Consider the following 17,567-nt stretch of genomic DNA (forward strand, 5'->3'; position numbering starts at 1 on the left):
TACGGTCCGTTTCTCGCGATACTTCGTGCTTCAACAGGTTTGCACACCTGTTGAAGCGCGAAGTATCGCGAGAAACGGACCGTAGTTTGTAGAAGCACACCGGCATGAGCGTCTCCGCACTGATGTATGGACCCGTGGAATAAAGGACACATTTGCAGCATTGGTGAGTGCCCTGTGAATTTCTTTCTCGTCTTGGAAGCTTATTGGAGTGAACTGTCTGTTGTATTACGGTGCGCACCACCTATATGGTGAATATCTATCACGGGATCTGTAGGAAGGTGTCAGCGTGCAGTGACTTGTTGCTTGAGCCGGGCAGTGCCGGGTGCCTCTTTTTGGATTACAATAAATATAGCTGGTTCAGCGGAGGGGCTAGGATAAACAAAGAATGATAGCATCAATATACAGGGTAATCAGCAAAGAAAAAGGATATCGGCACTCACCGCAAGGATCGCACCCAAGAGCTCCTACATGGAGATGCCGTTCAATCCGGGAGGTCACTGCTGCATGGTGTTCAGAAGGCGATCACCGGTAATTTCGCGCACTTAAGTGCGCGAAATTACCGGTGATCGCCTTCTGAACGCTATGCAGCAGTGACCTCCCGGATTGAACGGCATCTCCATGTAGGAGCTCTTGGGTGCGATCCTTGCGGTGAGTGCCGATATCCTTTTTCTTTGCTGATTACCCTAAATACAAGAAATAGCCAAGCCTCCTGATACCAGCTGCCGCCTCGAACCGCAAAGGATTGTGAGACGAACGTCATCAGGACCTGGAAGGAAACGCTAATTCATAAATAGAAACATAATTCTTCGTAATGGGAAGGATAGTTAAAAGTTAGTAAAGCCCGGAATACCCCTTTAAAGAAACAGAAATGATTCTCACTTGCCGAATTTTTACAAGGCTATGTGTACAAGGCAGAATTCCTGCAAAATTTTCTGCACAATTAAATGGAGATTCCGCTGTCCCATTCACACGGCAGAATTTCCGCCGCAAAAATTCAGCCATGGAAATTCTGCTTTCCGGATTCTGCAAAAAAAACATTGAGCATGTCGCAGGATCCTGGGCGGAATGCCATCGAACTCAATGGGGCTTTGAATTTCGGCAGAATTCTGGAGGAGATTTATCACAACCTGTCCAGAGGAAAAGTTGCTGAGTTGCCCATAGCAACCAATCAGATCGCTTCTTTCATTTTTAAAAAGGCCTTTGAAAAATGAAAGCGATCTGTTTGGTTGCTATGGGCAACTCAGTAACTTTTCCTCTGGACAGGTATTGATAACTCTGTGTTTTCGAAATTCTGCTCAAATTCGGCAAAACTACAAAAATTCTGCAGCAAGCTTTGCAGAATGGAATTTTAGCTGAATAGCAGAATCACATGGGCAGATTACCTGCGGAATTTCCGCAGCGTATTTGCTGCAGAAAATGTTCTGCGGATTTTGCTACCATTGACTTTAATGAATCAGCAGAAAATCCACAATAGAGGCAGATTTGCAGATTTTCCTTTGGTCCCATTGGAGTCAATGGTAGCAAAATCTGCTGCAGATTTTCCGGAGCAAATACATTGCTGAAAATCCGCAGGTAATCTGCCAGTGTGAACGTATCCTTATAGTCATTTGGTCGAGTTTCCACTTGTTTTTTTCTTGCAAAAACGTCCCAAAAAATTCCACTTTAGCTGCACATATTTTTTGTGGCAAAAATGCTGTAGCCAGATGTTAGCTGAAATAAAAAAAAAGCCAAAACCCACTTTTTTCCTTTGGGGTTTTTTCACCTTTTTGGGATTTTGTGTGCTCAGTGGCATTTTTGTAAAATTGCAGCATGGATATTTATGGGATGCAAAAAACACCAGGTGGGTTCAGCACAGGCCTTTTTTGCCCCCTATTCTTCAATGAGAATCATTGAGTCACGTGATGAATGAATCACATGACTTGTCATGGGTAAAACCAGAGCATGTTGAGACAGGAAAGCTGAGCTGTGATTGGTTGTTATGGGAAAATCTTTCCAGTTTTTCTCCTATACATTTTCATAAATCAGGACTGTGGTTTTCCGAACGCTGTTGTCAAGCTGCGGGGGTCGGCCACGCCCCTTGTGACATAACGTCCATGCCCCCTCAATGCAAGTCTATGGTAGGGGGCGTGGCAGCCGCCACGCCCCCTCCCATAGACTTGCATTGAGCGTGTGTGGCCGTGACATCACGAGGGGCGTGGTCGAACCCCACAGCGCGAAAACAGCATTCGGAACATTTACTTCCAAACGCTGGCCAGTGGAGTACCCCTTTAAAGCGGTACTCCAGGATATAAAAACTTATCCACTATACTAAGGATAGGGGATACGTTTCAGATCACGGGAAGTCCGAGCGCTGGTGCCCCCCCCTGCAATCTCCGGAATGGGGTCCCCAGCTCTTTGTTGAAATAGCGTATGTCGACCACCCCAGGAAGCGGCGGCCAACACGCTGCTTCAATACATCTCTATGGCAGAGCCAGAGAATGCCGAATGTAGCGTTCCAGTTCTCCCATAGAGATGCCTTAAGGGCATGTCAGCTACCGCTTCGTGCGGTGGTCGAACACACCCCCTTCCTGCAGATTGCTGGGGCACCGTAGGGGAGATTGGGGGGGTCCCAGTGGTCGGACCCTCTGCGATCTGAAACTAATCCCCTAACTGTGAATAGGGGATACGTTTTGCTATCCCAGAATACTCCTTAAGGGTGCGTTCACACGCTCTCTGTTTTTGCGGGTTTTACGCAGCGTATTTGAAAGGCTCTTCTGGGCTGTCCATAGCAGATTGTCCGCGGCGGAATTTACGCTGCGGAAAATCCGCCGCAAGCCCCATTGAAGTCAGTAGGGACTGCGGCGGATTTTCCGCAGAGTAAATTTCGCCGCGGTCAATCTGCTATGGACAGCCCAGAAGAGCCCGCGCCTTTCAAATACGCTGCGTAAAACCCGCAAAAACAGAGTGCGTGTGAACGCACCCTTAATTTTGCAGTGCAAAATCTGCAACGTTCCTGCTACATGTGGCCTGTACCTCTACCGAGCGAGATCTTAGTGGAAGCAACAATAGAGAATATAACATTGCCAGCTCTGTTTTCTCAACTGTATGGGAAATAGTCACCGTGTTTACTAACAGGATATTCTAGATATGACTGTGTACACAGCTCCAGCCTCCTGTGTATACAGCTCTGCATCACATCTGTGTACACAGCCCCTGCCCCACCTTATCTGCACACTGCGCCTATACACATACTATTAACCACTGACTCTGTATTTACTGTCAATTTTCACCTGTAAGGCTGCATTCACATTACGATTTTCACATCTGTCCAGTTCATACAATTTTGTACTTTTATACTAAAAAATCATGTAGAACTATAAATCTAAACGTATCCATTGACTTCTATTGAGAAATTATACCTATGCCCCTGTTTTGGTCCGTTAAAGTTTTTGTCGGGTGGAAAATCGGGGTTGATTACAATTTACTATCCTGAATTAAAAATAGATTTAAATCGTATTTATTTTTTTTACATTACTGTCTATGTAAATTGTATTGCATTGTTTTCATCCTTTTAATCGCACACAATTTTTTTTTACACATGCGCAGTAGCTTTGAAAAAGTCTAGAAAGATAGAGAAACATTAAAAAAGGTATGATTCTTTTTTATAAAATAGATTTTTTTTTAAATGTACTGCTAAACATCTGTCAGATACCGTTTTCAGACACATCCGGTTTTATTTTTTAGCATTTTATTTCCCATGATTTTAAGTCATCTGTTTTAACAATACATTTAACAGATGCAAAAAAATTATGTTTCATAACATATTGAGTTTGTAAATCACTTAATCTACCAGAAATGTCTCCTTTCCCAAAAAAAAGGCTCTAAAATGTTGGCCAGTAGGTGTCTCTTTTCCCAGAAAATTGATGCCTACTGCCTGTTGTTAGGAGAATTCTGTCTCTAGCAGCAGAAAGATCAGGACTGATCTTGGGCAGGTCCTAGATAGTGTTATGTACAAAAGAAAGCATGGAATGTGCATGTAACCTAAGCATGTCTGCCTACTATAAAGGCTCCATATTGTGCTCCAGAGGATCCAAACTGTGTCTGAAAGGTAAATCAATGCTTCCCTCTTACGTCTGACCACACATAATGTTATGAGCAGCTGTCCCTTGTGTAAATATTTGCTGTGATTCTTCTGCTGTTTGTTTTCTTTCAGTTCACATAGCATCTTGCAAAACCAGTGCATCTAAAGCACCCCCACCACCACCACATGCCATCTAACTGTATCTTGTCATTGGCAAATGAAGTAAGGGGAAGGAAGTCCAGGTGTGAATACTGCTGACAAAGAGCCAAGCTCTGCCCTTCTGCCCTGATATAGAGAAAATGAGAAATAGCTGTGCACCATGGAGTGGACTCCCAGAAACTCATGCCTGCCACTTCACCTAAAACAGGTAAGCACAAGGCGTACACAAGAACCTCTACATTATTCTCTAATAATAGTCTATTCTGCATTATATAAGCAAGGATATACAGGACATAGATCTGGTGAGCGGTACCTTCTCCTTGTTTTTGTCTCGATAACCTAAATGTATCATATCTTATATTTGTGTGAAGCTGTAGGTAAATATTTGTACAGGTTGGCACCATGCAGCTGTTCACAAATGCCATGTTGTTGGGACTTGAGGTATGAGGATTGGGATGGGGAACCCTGTATTGACATTAATAAGGCGCTGTACAATCTTTCCCATATGAGATGAAAACTGACAGCTAGTAGGGTTGTTCTTGGGTGGTAATTGAACGCTACAGCTTCTTAATGAGGTTATTCCTGCTAGGGCCACAACTGTGAGCGACACAGCATGCCCCAGGGACAGGAGCCTTGAGATGTTGCAGGTCACAGATGACTGACAGTCTGGACTGTCCTTATCTGCTGCACCATTTACTCTGATGGGCGGCCCTGCTATACCCCTCTCATCTTGCCAAGAAGTTAAATGGGCACTGTCACCAACTTTATTTTTTGACATGTTGTAGTACTTATGTACTACAACATATCTCTAATATACTTTTATTATTATTATTTTTTCATTAAAAAGGTTTAATTTACATTTAAAAACCGGCCACTGAAAAAGGACTGATTTTGGCCTGGCAATCAGTCCTTTTTCAGTTAGGCTGCACTCGCTCCCTGCCTGTCAATCAGACAGGCGGGAGCGAGTGCATTGGCTCCCCGGCCACTGGCTGGGAGGCCACTCCTCCCACACATCACCGCCGCCGCCTCGTTGCCGCCGCTGTCCCTGCACACCCGCTGCCGGACTCTGCAGTAACTGCAAGTGTAATGAGGGAACGGGGTAGGCGGGGTGGGGGGGAGGAGGAGGGAACGGGCTAGTGCCATAGCGGGGGGAATGGGCTAACAAAAAAAATTAAATAGGATGGTGGGAGCTACCCTTTAACTTCTGCTCTGGTTCGGCCACTTTACATAACTATATACATAAAAATGCATGGAGCATCAGTGGAAGCATCAGAGCCCTCCAGGACTCACCCATCTCTTCTCCCTCCAGTCGACACCAGCAACCTGCTCCGTGCATCTGACATATCCCTCTTCGCAAAGGAGAGACGTTCCGGGGAGAGAGAGCGCCGTACACTGTGGGAAAAGCCACTAAAGATTATTAGTATATAAAGTCACGTGACGCCATATGATCGACACAAACCGGAAAAGGACTCTAAACTAAGAACCAAATGAGAAGAAATGAACAGTACATTTGAAGAGTTGTTTCCGATTTTACTAGAAATTTTCTAATATTAATGTTTTTAAACATCATTTCATTTATTATTCACTATAAATGTGTCAGCTAATGAATGTAGATAGGAGAAGCCTGTGAGGAGAAGTAGAGCAAGGACCTCACAGCCATGGGCTAGGCCACACGACTCAGACCTGGCTTAGCACAACAGCTAGAACTAGATTCCGGATTTGTGGAAGCCTGCTCCATCCTCAACAAAGCCTGACTGGAACCTTGATAAAGACTGTGCCTCTGTCTTAAAATGGAAGTGTTCATCTGTTTGCCAAAAGGGAACCATGAGTTCCTGTTTTCAAGTCACCCCAGTCTCTGGCTACTCATTTGCACCTTACCAACAAGGGCACCCCAATGTACATCAGCCTGGAGATGTGGTGGCTACGAGAAGCATAGAGGGTTATGCTGGGTGTAGTGTGTAATAGTGTCATTCAGAGAGGCCCTTGTTTAGCATTTTCCTCTCGTGAAGACAAATTTCTCCCTCTCGAAGACAGAAATTTTTGTACAGCAATATCCTCCCAGCATGGACAGGCACACGAGTAGGAACAGTGGGGGGGGTGTTTATCAATTTTGCCTGTTGACCGTTTCTTTTTACCCTTTTTTTTTTTTCACTTTGGTTTTCGTGGGCTTGCACCAAATTTATCATTTGGTGCGAGTTGTTAGTAATTTTGGCTCAAATGTTGAAATCAGCCGTTCGCAGCGCCTTTTACACAGAACTTACCACCACAGAGGACGCGTATTTTACCCTGTAGAGGAGCCATTTCGGAGTCCCTCCTGCAGTATATCAGCAAGTGACGTGAGTTATTTTCTTTTGTGGGGTTTATAGCCACCATGTGAAATGGATTTTATTTTCAACTTGGGTAGTTTTTTTTTGTTTTTTTTTTGTAACTTTAGTGCAGTGGTCTTCAACCTGCGGACCTCCAGATGTTGCAAAACTACAATTTCCAGCATGCCCGGACAGCCGTTGGCTGTCCGGGCATGCTGGGAGTTGTAGTTTTGCAACATCTGGAGGTCCGCAGGTTGGAGACCACTGCGTTAGTGCTTTACCTTTCCTGAACCTGTGCGGCCATGTCCAATGCTGGCTCAACGGAGGGTGAAGGTCCCTCAGAGACAACTATGTCGCCCTGGAGGCGTCGCTGCTTTCACAAAAAACATTTTTTAATGTATTTTGACGCCTTTACATTTTCTGACATTGCTAAGTGTGTTTTCCATGTGCAAAATTTCTTGGCGGGGATTTGCGCCAAAATTGCGCCAAAGATCGATTGGCGCAAATGATGAATTACTGACTAAAGTTGAAATCACACACAGGACCGTGTGATTTTGAGAAAGTTGTGAAAATGACAGTGGAGAAGTTGCACCAAACTTTGGCGCAAAAAGACACTGCGCCAAAGTATTGCGCCAAAGTTAGGTGAATAAAACCCCACATAAATCCTTTGATAAATACCCCCCCCCCCCCCCAAAGTGACCTTAGCTGAGGGACATGTTGCACTGGCATAATCCAAGCCCCAACTGGTTCTAACAGGTTTAGGTCCTCCCCTTCTTCTGGGATAGAGTAAGCTGGACTAGGGACTTAAATTGCAATCATTGGCTAGGAGTAGCATGTGACCAAAGCATTATTCAACTGTGTACAGCATATGCAAGAAATGTTAACCATTGACACAAATATTGTATTGATTCATAGCAGGTAATACACAAAATAAAACAATGTGAACATCAACGCTTGTAATCGTTTCGCATCATGTAAAGCTTTGTCAAGGTATATTGACAAAGCGTCACATGACGTCAAATGATTATTAGCGTTGGCATTCTGACGTGACCTCTTGTGTATTCCTTGCTATGAAGCAATAATGACATTGTTTAGTTGCAACTATTGTTATGTGTGCCATGTAAGGCTGTAATCACACGGCAGAATATCCGCGCCAATTCCACGTCCGCATTAATTTGGGCCGTTTCTGGCTTGTGCCGATTTCGTGCGGAATCCGCATGCAAAAATTCTGAAGTGTAAATGGGGGGTGCGGAATCCCACTGAAGTCTATTGGGCTTTAATTTGATGCAGAATCAAGTACTTTGGATGTCTTCTTGTTGATGCTATGGGCAACTGCTCCACTTTTCCTCTACACAGGTTTTGATAAATCTCCCCCTAAGTTCCTGTCTTTAAGGATCGGACTCCTATATCATTACTTAGAGGGATGGCGTGGTGCCGTTTATGTCTCCTGTTAGTGTGTTTAATCATTGACACTATACAAGTGTGGTGAGGGCAGATGCAATTACCCTAGTGGCAGTTTGCATTAACCCCTTGTGTTCGTGACGCCAAGGTGTATCCTCTACACCACCCGAAGGTACACCGCTGGATCCTGGGCTAGGCACGGGGGCAAAATAATGGCTCAGACGAAGTTACGGAACAACAACAGCTTTACTGAGTCAGACAGTTGGAACAGTCTTAACAGCTTAGGCTGGGTCCACACTACGTTTTGTCCCATACTGGAGCGCATACGGCAGGGGGGAGCTAAAAGCTCGCGCTCCCGTATGTTACCGTATGCGCTCCCGTATGTCATTCATTTCAATGAGCCTACCGGAGTGAAACGTTCGGTCCGGTCGGCTCATTTTTGCGCCGTATGCGCTTTTACAACCGGACCTAAAACCGTGGTTGACCACAGTATGTTGGTATCCAGTATAGTAGATCACCATTGCACCACTACAGCCTTCAGCTGTTCCTAAACTCTCATGATGGGAGTTGTAGTTTCACAACAGTTGGGGTACAATCTTCGTAAAACTCTGTTTTAGAGCTGTGTATTCTCCAGCTCTTGCAAAACCACAGATAAAAATGTGTGGGCATGCTGGGAGTTGTTGTTTTGCAACAGCTGAACAGGCTGCTCCCAGACTCAGAGCAGATGAGTCATCACAGTGAGGGTGCGTTCACACTGCAGAATCTCCGCTCGTTGAAGTCCGCGAGCGTAGATTCCGCCTGGCGGCCGCAGCCGAAGGTGCTTCGGCACTAGGGCCGCGGGGCACTGAGCCGTCACCATTGACGGCTATGCAGTGCTCACGGAATCCATGCAAAGAATGAACATGTTCTTTCTTTGCGCGGAACAATCTCAGCGGCGGAATTGTCCACCGCTGAAATTCCGCAGTGTGAACGGTTCTCCCGGAAAAACATTCACACTAATGTTAAGTTCACACCGCGGAATTCCACTCGTGGAATTCCGTAGTGTGAACGCACCCTGAGGGAGAGAGACGGACACGGCCCCTACATAAGGAAGATCAAAAAGCAAGTGAGCAAAATATAAATGCTATTTGCTAGGGATATATAGGTCCTAGACACATACAAATCATATGTACATGATTAGGTACTGAGTAACATATCACTTTTTATTTTTTATTTTAATTTTTTTGCATTAAGACAGGTTTGCTTTAAGTTTTTTTTTCACATCTCCCCTGTTTCATACTTAATGATTATTTTTGGAGGAGTCTCCTTCATCTGGGTAGACACCGTATTTCTCTACGACACTTTTAAAAAGAAAGAGCTGGGCGCAGGTCTCATACGCCCAATGTCCTGACGCTTAGGTGGTCTGAAGAATCACACGCTCCTTGCATCCCTCCTCCCCATGCTGTAATCTGCCAGTTATTGTACGTGGTGAGTGCCATCATCATTTCTTTTTTCGTATTAATCTACGAGTTAGTTACATAAGAGAAGGGAATCCTACCTTTTAGAGAACACTGGGGTCCCTCCTTTTTTAGGAGATGAAGGCGAGGTAGACATGCCACTCCTCCTGCGCGGGGCCAATCCATTCTGAGAAGATCGAGGAGGAGGCTTCACAACATGAGTACCTGAAAATACACAACAGTAATAAATACACCTTATACTAGGGAAAAGCCATTGGCATACAGGCATAATCTGCATATTTTTTTGGCTTTTTCTACAGCTTTGAATACTCTGCTACCACAGTAGTGCACCTATATTCCATATAGATTACTCTGCTCACATTGATTTCAATGGGAGACAGGGAACAATGCATAAATAAGTAACAGCCCCCCCCCCCCCCAGTATGAAATCACTGATATAATAGTAATATCATGACATGTGATCACAGCCCCGCCCCCTGTATGACATCACTGATATAATATAATAGTAATATAATGACATGTGATTACAGCCCCGCCCCCTGTATGACATAACTGATATAATATAATAGTAATATAATGACATGTGATCACAGCCCCACCCCCTGTATGACATCACTGATATAATAGTAATATAATGACATGTGATCACAGCCCCGCCCCCTGTATGACATCACTGATATAATAGTAATATCATGACATGTGATCACAGCCCCGCCCCCTGTATGACATCACTGATATAATATAATAGTAATATAATGACATGTGATCACAGCGCTGCCCCCTGTATGACATCACTGATATAATAGTAATATCATGACATGTGATCACAGCCCCGCCCCCTGTATGACATCACTGATATAATATAATAGTAATATAATGACATGTGATCACAGCCCCACCCCCTGTATGACATCACTGATATAATATAATAGTAATATAATGACATGTGATCACAGCCCCGCCCCTGTGTGACATCACTGATATAATATAATAGTAATATAATGACATCACTTATATAATATAATAGTAATATAATGACATGTGATCACAGCCCCGCCCCCTGTATGACATCACTGATATAATATAATAGTAATATAATGACATGTGATCACAGCCCCACCCCCTGTATGACATCACTGATATAATATAATAGTAATATAATGACATGTGATCACAGCCCCGCCCCTGTGTGACATCACTGATATAATATAATAGTAATATAATGATATGTGATCACAGCCCCGCCCCTGTGTGACATCACTGATATAATATAATAGTAACATAATGACATGTGATCACAGCCCCGCCCCCTGTATGACATCACTGATATAATATAATAGTAATATAATGACATGTGATCACAGCCCCGCCCCCTGTATGACATCACTGATATAATATAATAGTGATATAATGACAGTTTGATCAGACATGAGATCATACACAGAGTACAGTCAATATCTAATCTAGTGTTTCCCCACCAGGGTGCCTCCAGCTGTTGCAAAACTACAACTCCCAGCATGCCCAGACATGCTGGGACTTGTAGTTTTGCAACAGCAGATTTACTTGTATGTTGTATTACAAATCCCAGAAGTGACATAATACATGTGACACCCCTCATATACACAGGGTGGTGGTGGGGTCTGTGCTGCTGGGTGCGGTTGTAAGGGTTGTTCTTGGCACCGTATCAGCACTGGGCACGATCACGCTTAAAGATTTTATTTGCGGCTCTTACCTGCCACGTTATTCCCTGTAGTAGTGAGCAGACCCCCCTCACCTTGCCGCCCCCGCAGGGGGTCTCCTCTCTCCTCACACACTCTCAGGCGCCTCAGGGCATCGCTCAGGGCCGCTCTCAGCACCTGCATCTCATCCTCCTGGAGCTGCAGCCTCTGCTCCAGATTCGATATCCGGTCGTCGGTGTCCATGGCACTGGGACCTGAGAGGCCATCATCTGGGGAGGGGGATCAGATGTTAGAGACCCTTCCCGTATTATGGTAGAGACCCTTCCTGAATTATGTTAGAGACTGTGGTCGCCCAGTACGGGAGATGTTGCCCCGTACCCTTGCTGCCCTGTCAGGCAGCCGCCATCATTTCAAGTAAGCTCAGCAAGTAAGTCACAGCTTTATGAGTCAAGTCAGTCCCTGTCATCTGTCTAGTCAGCGTGGTCTGCATTCAATAGTCCAGTTCTACTACAAGTCCCAGCAAGCCCTTAAGGTCTCTGTGTCACTGGTCACCTCCTTGGGCCCTGACTGAACTGTATAGACTTTACCATCTGTCTACCCTCAGTAAAGCTTCCGTTGTCCGTAACTTGGCGTCGGAGTCTTTATTGCCCCCGTGCCTAGCGCAGGATCCAGAGGTATACCTTCCGGTGGTTTTAGGCTAAACCACGCCCTGGCGTCACAAATACAAGGGGTTAATGCCATCTGCCCCTAGGGTAACAACATCTGCCCTCATCACACCCCATACCACAAGACCCTTCCCAAATTATGTTAGAGACCCCTCCCGACATACAGGGTTAATGAACATCTCAATGCCAGACACAGTGTATTTCATTAGATGTTATGAATAATACATACCCCCCTCTGTGCCCCCCTCACCAGTCCTCCATGGGCCTTGATACCCGCCATCCCCCCATCTGCATAATGCCCCCTCCCCCAGCAGTGGTAGTACCAGGCGCTGCCATCCTCACCACTATGGGGGAAATGCCAGCATTGACGTATGTGGAGACACGAGGCGCAGTCTCTTGGTAGCATGCTGCCCCCCCATCCCCGACCTATTTTCTGTTTTCCACCATCCCAGAGCCGTCATGCATATTGGCATTCCTCATGGTCTGGGGGTGGTGGTCAGGATGGGATACAGATGGGTTTAATGGAGGGCACTCACCATTGCAGTATTGCAGGAGGGAGCTGGTGTCGTAGACGGAGCTACCCCCGGCCCCGGATTCTGACATGTCGTCTGTCTCGTGTCTCGCTCTATTTTCTTGTTCGCTCTTGTTGTCCTCTGTTTTGTGTCTTCCTTTCTCTGCCTCTTCTCACATCCCTCTCGCTCGCTCTCTGGTCGCCATGGTAACTGCTTCCTGCAGCATCTTCTCCTGTGGTCCCCCCACCGTTCCATCACACAGACCCCACCCCCTGGAACAGCTGACACAGATGGAGCTGAAGTGACACAATGTAACACATTCCAATATAGACGTAACACCGCCACAACCCCCATTATTGTACAAGATATCGATAAATACATACATGATGATGTCATCATGACTGACTAACGGCAGGCTCTGTGTATAACAATGAGATGGGGGTCTGGAATATGGAAACGTAATGGGGGTCTCTGTATACAATGGTGAAATGGGGGGTCTCTATATAATGGTGAGATGTGGGGTATCAGTAAAGAACATTGAGATGGCAGACTCTGTGTATATCAATGAGATGTGGTCTCTGTGTCTGTCTGTGAGAAGAGTGTATCTGCATACAATGGTGAAATGAGGGGCACTGTATATATACCAGTGAGGTGGGTGGCTTCTGTATACAATGGAGAGATTGGGCGCCCTATATATATATATATATATATATATATATATATATATATCAGTGAGGTGGGTGGCCTCTGTATACAATGGAGAGATTGGGCGCCCCATATATATATATATATATATCAGTGAGGTGGGAGTCTCTGTGTATATATCAGTGACGTGGGGGATCTCTGTATGCAATGGTGAAATGAGGGGCACTGTATATATACCAGTGAGGTGTGTGGTCTCTGTACATATATCAGTGAAGTGGGGGTCTCTCTATACAATAGTGGGGTGGGGGACTCTGTGTGGCGGCCCATTGCACCCCTGTACCCTAGCTGCCCTGTCAGGCAGCCTCCCTACAATGTCCCCTGGGCCCCGTTGCCTTCACAGGTCTGAATAGTTATCAACAAAGACCTGGGGATGAGTCTGTGTAACTGCATACTGAACACAATTAAGCATACTTGAACACATTTGTTGTGGATTGGGCTGCCAGAGGCTCTCTACCCAATGCCTTAACTACTGGGGCCCAGTGGCACTAGCTGCTTCTCCCCAGAACTCTATACATGCTTTATACCATACAACTATGTTACCTTTGTATACAGCAACTCTGTCTCTATAATGATAAGGAAAAATGATAAGACATGTGCACATTAGACAATTGTGGACTGGTAATATACATCCTGGCTACAGTCCTAACTAGCTATTATACTGGGCTAGTTTATACACAATACACTTATTTACGTGACATTAGCATTTGACTATGCTAGACTGACTGAAATAGATGACATACTATGCTGACAACTTTTATACAAGGTACTATTATTCACAATACCTAGCTGGTATTTGTCATGGCGGTGAGGTAGTGGATATGCTCCTCCCGACCTGGTTAGGATACCTCCTATATAAATTGCCATGAACAAAAGACGCTGTACACTTGGATATTTTTGTACAAACATGTTATATACACTTTATTACATTATGCCTGTAGATAACACAATAAAACAACATTTTGTATGCACCTGTGCAAAATGGGATAAACAACATATATTACTCTGACAATATATATTATTCTTTTTTCTTAGTACTGCTCCACAGTTCTGGTATGTTTTGAGTTCTCAGTAAAGAATCATGGCTAAAAGCCGGGCACATGCTTACGTATATGGTTGCAAATAAATTTCTTGACAAGGCACTTCTTCTTAAACGTTGCGTAACCTGTAACAACAACAATGCTTCCGCATGAAACACAGTCAGTCTTTTCTACATAAGAAGTATCAAGCATTTTACCGGTTTCAGGCACTGCAGCATGGAAACTCTTTGTCCCAACCTCGACAGTCAGCTTGTTTTCTAGGCTGTGACATATACCTAGGACCACAAGACTGTGCCTCCTCCATGACGTGGGTATTCCATGACACATGTGACAAACTGGAATCAGTGATGGTCGGGTTCACTGTGACCTCCACTTGCACAGCAGCAGCTTGCTCCACTGGGGGATCATGTGTAGGTGCCTGTTGGGTCGGCCAAACCTTCTCCTCAGCAGGAGTAGGCCGAGGCACTTTGGTTGGTGCCCGCTGGGTAGGCCAAACCTCTGCAACAGCAGGAGTAGGCCTGTGCACATCTGTAGACGATCCTCAATGCAGATATTTAGGATCCATGACAGGTGACTCAGGATACCATTCTTCTTGGACGATTTGTCCCTTGAAGCTGGGTGGCAGGATACCAAATGGATCTGATTCCCAATATTCGGAGGGGAAATAGGCAAAGGGGATTTGCGTATGATTCTTGGGCCTGGTGATGGCTGCTGCCCATTCTCCTCGCAGGCTCTGTACAGGGGTGTGTTCTACAATCTCCCCGCTCTCTGGGGAGGTAGTCTCTCTTCACCGCTCTTCTGTTGACCAGAATAGTGCCACAGTGGTGGCAGTCCATTAGCGTGCCGTACCCCCTGACTCTGTCAAACTTGACGACTGTGGCTCTCCGCCGCTCTAGGGGTGGCTCTCCCTCCCAAGGATGTTCTAGCCTTCTGATATATAATGCCTCAAGGCCCTTAGTGTCCTGTTGCTGTGCTTGGCACACTTCATATGGCATTACTTTAGGGACATACTCATTCCTCCTCTGTGCCCGCATTTCTTCAACTATGGCGCCCCTTTGGCTTCTCGTTTGGCCCTCTCGGCCTGGGCTACTGGAACTGGAGGATGGGACTTCCCTGGCAGGGGTAGGAGATGGTCCCTCATGTACTGTATAAGGGCTGGCTCATCCCCAAATAGCTACCGTGACAGTGGTGGTGACCAGGGACGTGCTGGGGGCTGCTGGATCCTGGGTGCTGGATCCCCCCCCCCCCCCCCGGCAACAAGGGGTGGACCTTTCAGGTCCCACTTGGGATTAGAAACCGCAACTTGGCTTCCACGCCCAGGGGCGTTGGCATTGGCGGGATCCCTTCACATGCTTTTCTTCCAACAGATTAACCTTTTCAGGTAGGGGGGTAGACATCTTGGCACGTAACATTGCTTCGGCATGAATCTTGCACATTATATTCACGACTTCAGCACTGTTCCCAATGGCAGGCAATAAACTTTTCTTCACCCACTATTGCACCAGCGCCTCGGGTAAAACACTTTCCACTGACAGAGTCCCGTAAAATTTCTGGTGCAAATTTTATTTGCATCGGCATGACAATACTGGCCACAGTTTAGACTGGGGGAGGACTTTAGGCATAAGGCACACACCTGTATCCTGTTCGTAGGATCCCAAAAGTTGTGGTAGAGGGTGTGATGCAGGGCAGATGGAATTACCCTAGGGGCAGATGGCATTAACCCCTTGTGTTCGTGACGCCAGTGCGTGGTTTATCCTCAATACCACCCGAAGGTATACCACTGGATCCTGGGCTAGGCATGGGGGCAATAATGACTCCAACGCCAAGTTATGGACAACGGTAGCTTTACTGAGTGACATATGGAACAGTCTATATAGTTCAGCCAGGACCATGGAGGTGACCAGTAACTTCAGAGACCTTAAGGGCTTGCTGGGACTTGCAGTAGATTTGGACAATTTTACTGCAGGCCACTCTGACTTGACAATAGATGACAGTGACTGACTTGACTTGAGACTGACAATGCTGTGGTTGTAGCTTACTTAGAATTGTGGCTGCTGGACTGACTTGAGGCTGCAATGGACTCCAGACACACACTAGGACTCGACTGCACTGGACCACAGCAAAGACATAAAGAGAGCAGAGGCTCCACCCAAGGCCTATAAGGGGGAGGCTCTGAGGGATCCCATAGGTCACCCTAAGGTCACATGGTCACTGATAGTGATGAGCGGCAGGGGCCATATTCGAATTCGCAATATTTTGCAAAAATATGGATGAATATTCATGCTATGTTTGCAAAATTCGCATATTCGCTATGTTCGTTCTGTTTTTTCCATGCGAAAATTTGTTATGAAATTTGCATAGTGCGCATGCGCAATTATATCTTTCACCTAAAAGAAGGGAGGGATCAGTGTCCAGTCTGGAAGTGCCGATATTCGCATAAAATTACATAAAAATAAAAAACAATATTCGTCATTACGAATATATATCACTATATTAAAAATATTTGCGAAATCGCGAAGTGCCGATATTCATGGTAAAAATTTGCACTTCGAATGTTCACGCTCAACACTAGTCACTGATACCTCACGGGGTTACAATCACATGACAACTCACATGACAACTGGTGATCACATGTTAACATTCTTAAAGCTATAACATCCTTATATACATTATACAATATAATACAGGCAGAACAACATATTCACTGCCCCGGGGACACTGTAAGGAGGCTGCCTGACAGGGCAGCAAGGGTATGGGGGCACAACTCCCATACTGGGCAACAATATCTGTAAGATGGAGGGTCTCTGAATAGAACAGTGAGATTGGGGTCTCTGAATAGAATGGTAAAATGGGGGGGGGGTCTCTGTATAGAACAGTGAGATGAACGGTCATTGTATAGAACAGAGAAATGGGGGTCTATCTATAGAATGGTGAAATAGTGGTCTCTGTATAGAACAGAGAGATAAGGTGATGAGGGGCTCTGTGCACTACACTTAGATAGGGGGCTGTTTGTATCACAGCAACATGACAGTGAGATTGGGGAGGGGGGTTCACTATATATTTTATAAGATGGGGAAGGTCTTTTCAGAGTTCAGTATTTTGAGGGTCTCTCTCTTGCCAGTCACATGTTGGGTAACACAATGGCTTACACTAAGGCTTACAGTGAAGTACCAGTACGTGACACAAGAGGGCGCCCAGGAACCATCATCAGTAAACAAGGTTAGTCACGGATGGGGGTTAATCAGTAGCTCATCTCAGAAGCAATGACTAAGGAAACTGTATTACTCTGAACTTTATGCCTCCTTTACACCACTTTCATGTGTCCTCATAATTTATGCCTCCTCCATGTGTCCTCATACTTGACTCCTCTGTGTGTCCTGCTACCTAATACCTCCTCTGTGTCCTCCTACCTCCTCTGTGTCCTCATAACTACTCTGAGTACCTTCATACCTCCTGTGAATGACCTAATACCTCCTCTGTGTCCTCCTACCTCCTCTGTGTCCTCATAACTACTCTGAGTACCCTCATACCTCCTCTGAATGACCTAATACCTCCTCTGTGTCCTCCTACCTCCTCTGTGTCCTCA

General features: G+C 45.5%; 2 protein-coding genes across 14 annotated transcripts in view; one reads left to right on the plus strand and one right to left on the minus strand.

The window, feature by feature from the left end:
• Positions 1 to 12,465, minus strand: part of EML2 (EMAP like 2) — a 36,751-nt gene extending 24,286 nt beyond the window's left edge. Inside the window, exons 1-4 of one of the 3 annotated variants that reach the window (XM_056540683.1) lie at positions 12,264 to 12,465; positions 11,116 to 11,331; positions 9,464 to 9,587; positions 5,510 to 5,611 (exon numbers count right to left, since the gene is read on the minus strand). In XM_056540683.1, the coding sequence (XP_056396658.1) occupies positions 5,510 to 5,611; positions 9,464 to 9,587; positions 11,116 to 11,331; positions 12,264 to 12,330 (509 nt within the window). In that variant the 5' untranslated portion in view covers positions 12,331 to 12,465. Of the gene's footprint in view, positions 1 to 5,509; positions 5,612 to 9,463; positions 9,588 to 11,115; positions 11,332 to 12,069; positions 12,192 to 12,263 lie in introns of those variants that run through there. The other 2 variants (XM_056540685.1, XM_056540684.1) reach the window with 2 other exon arrangements.
• Positions 1 to 17,567, plus strand: part of GIPR (gastric inhibitory polypeptide receptor) — a 265,555-nt gene that overhangs the window by 150,009 nt on the left and 97,979 nt on the right. For 10 of the 11 annotated variants that reach the window (XM_056540703.1, XM_056540710.1, XM_056540709.1 and 7 more), the window contains one exon: positions 4,193 to 4,427. In XM_056540703.1, the coding sequence (XP_056396678.1) occupies positions 4,403 to 4,427 (25 nt within the window). In that variant the 5' untranslated portion in view covers positions 4,193 to 4,402. Of the gene's footprint in view, positions 1 to 3,585; positions 3,629 to 4,192; positions 4,428 to 17,567 lie in introns of all 11 variants that reach the window. The other variant, XM_056540708.1, reaches the window with a different exon arrangement.

The sequence above is a fragment of the Hyla sarda genome, chromosome 9 (genome assembly GCF_029499605.1).
Source record: "Hyla sarda isolate aHylSar1 chromosome 9, aHylSar1.hap1, whole genome shotgun sequence".
Taxonomy (NCBI): domain Eukaryota; kingdom Metazoa; phylum Chordata; class Amphibia; order Anura; family Hylidae; genus Hyla; species Hyla sarda.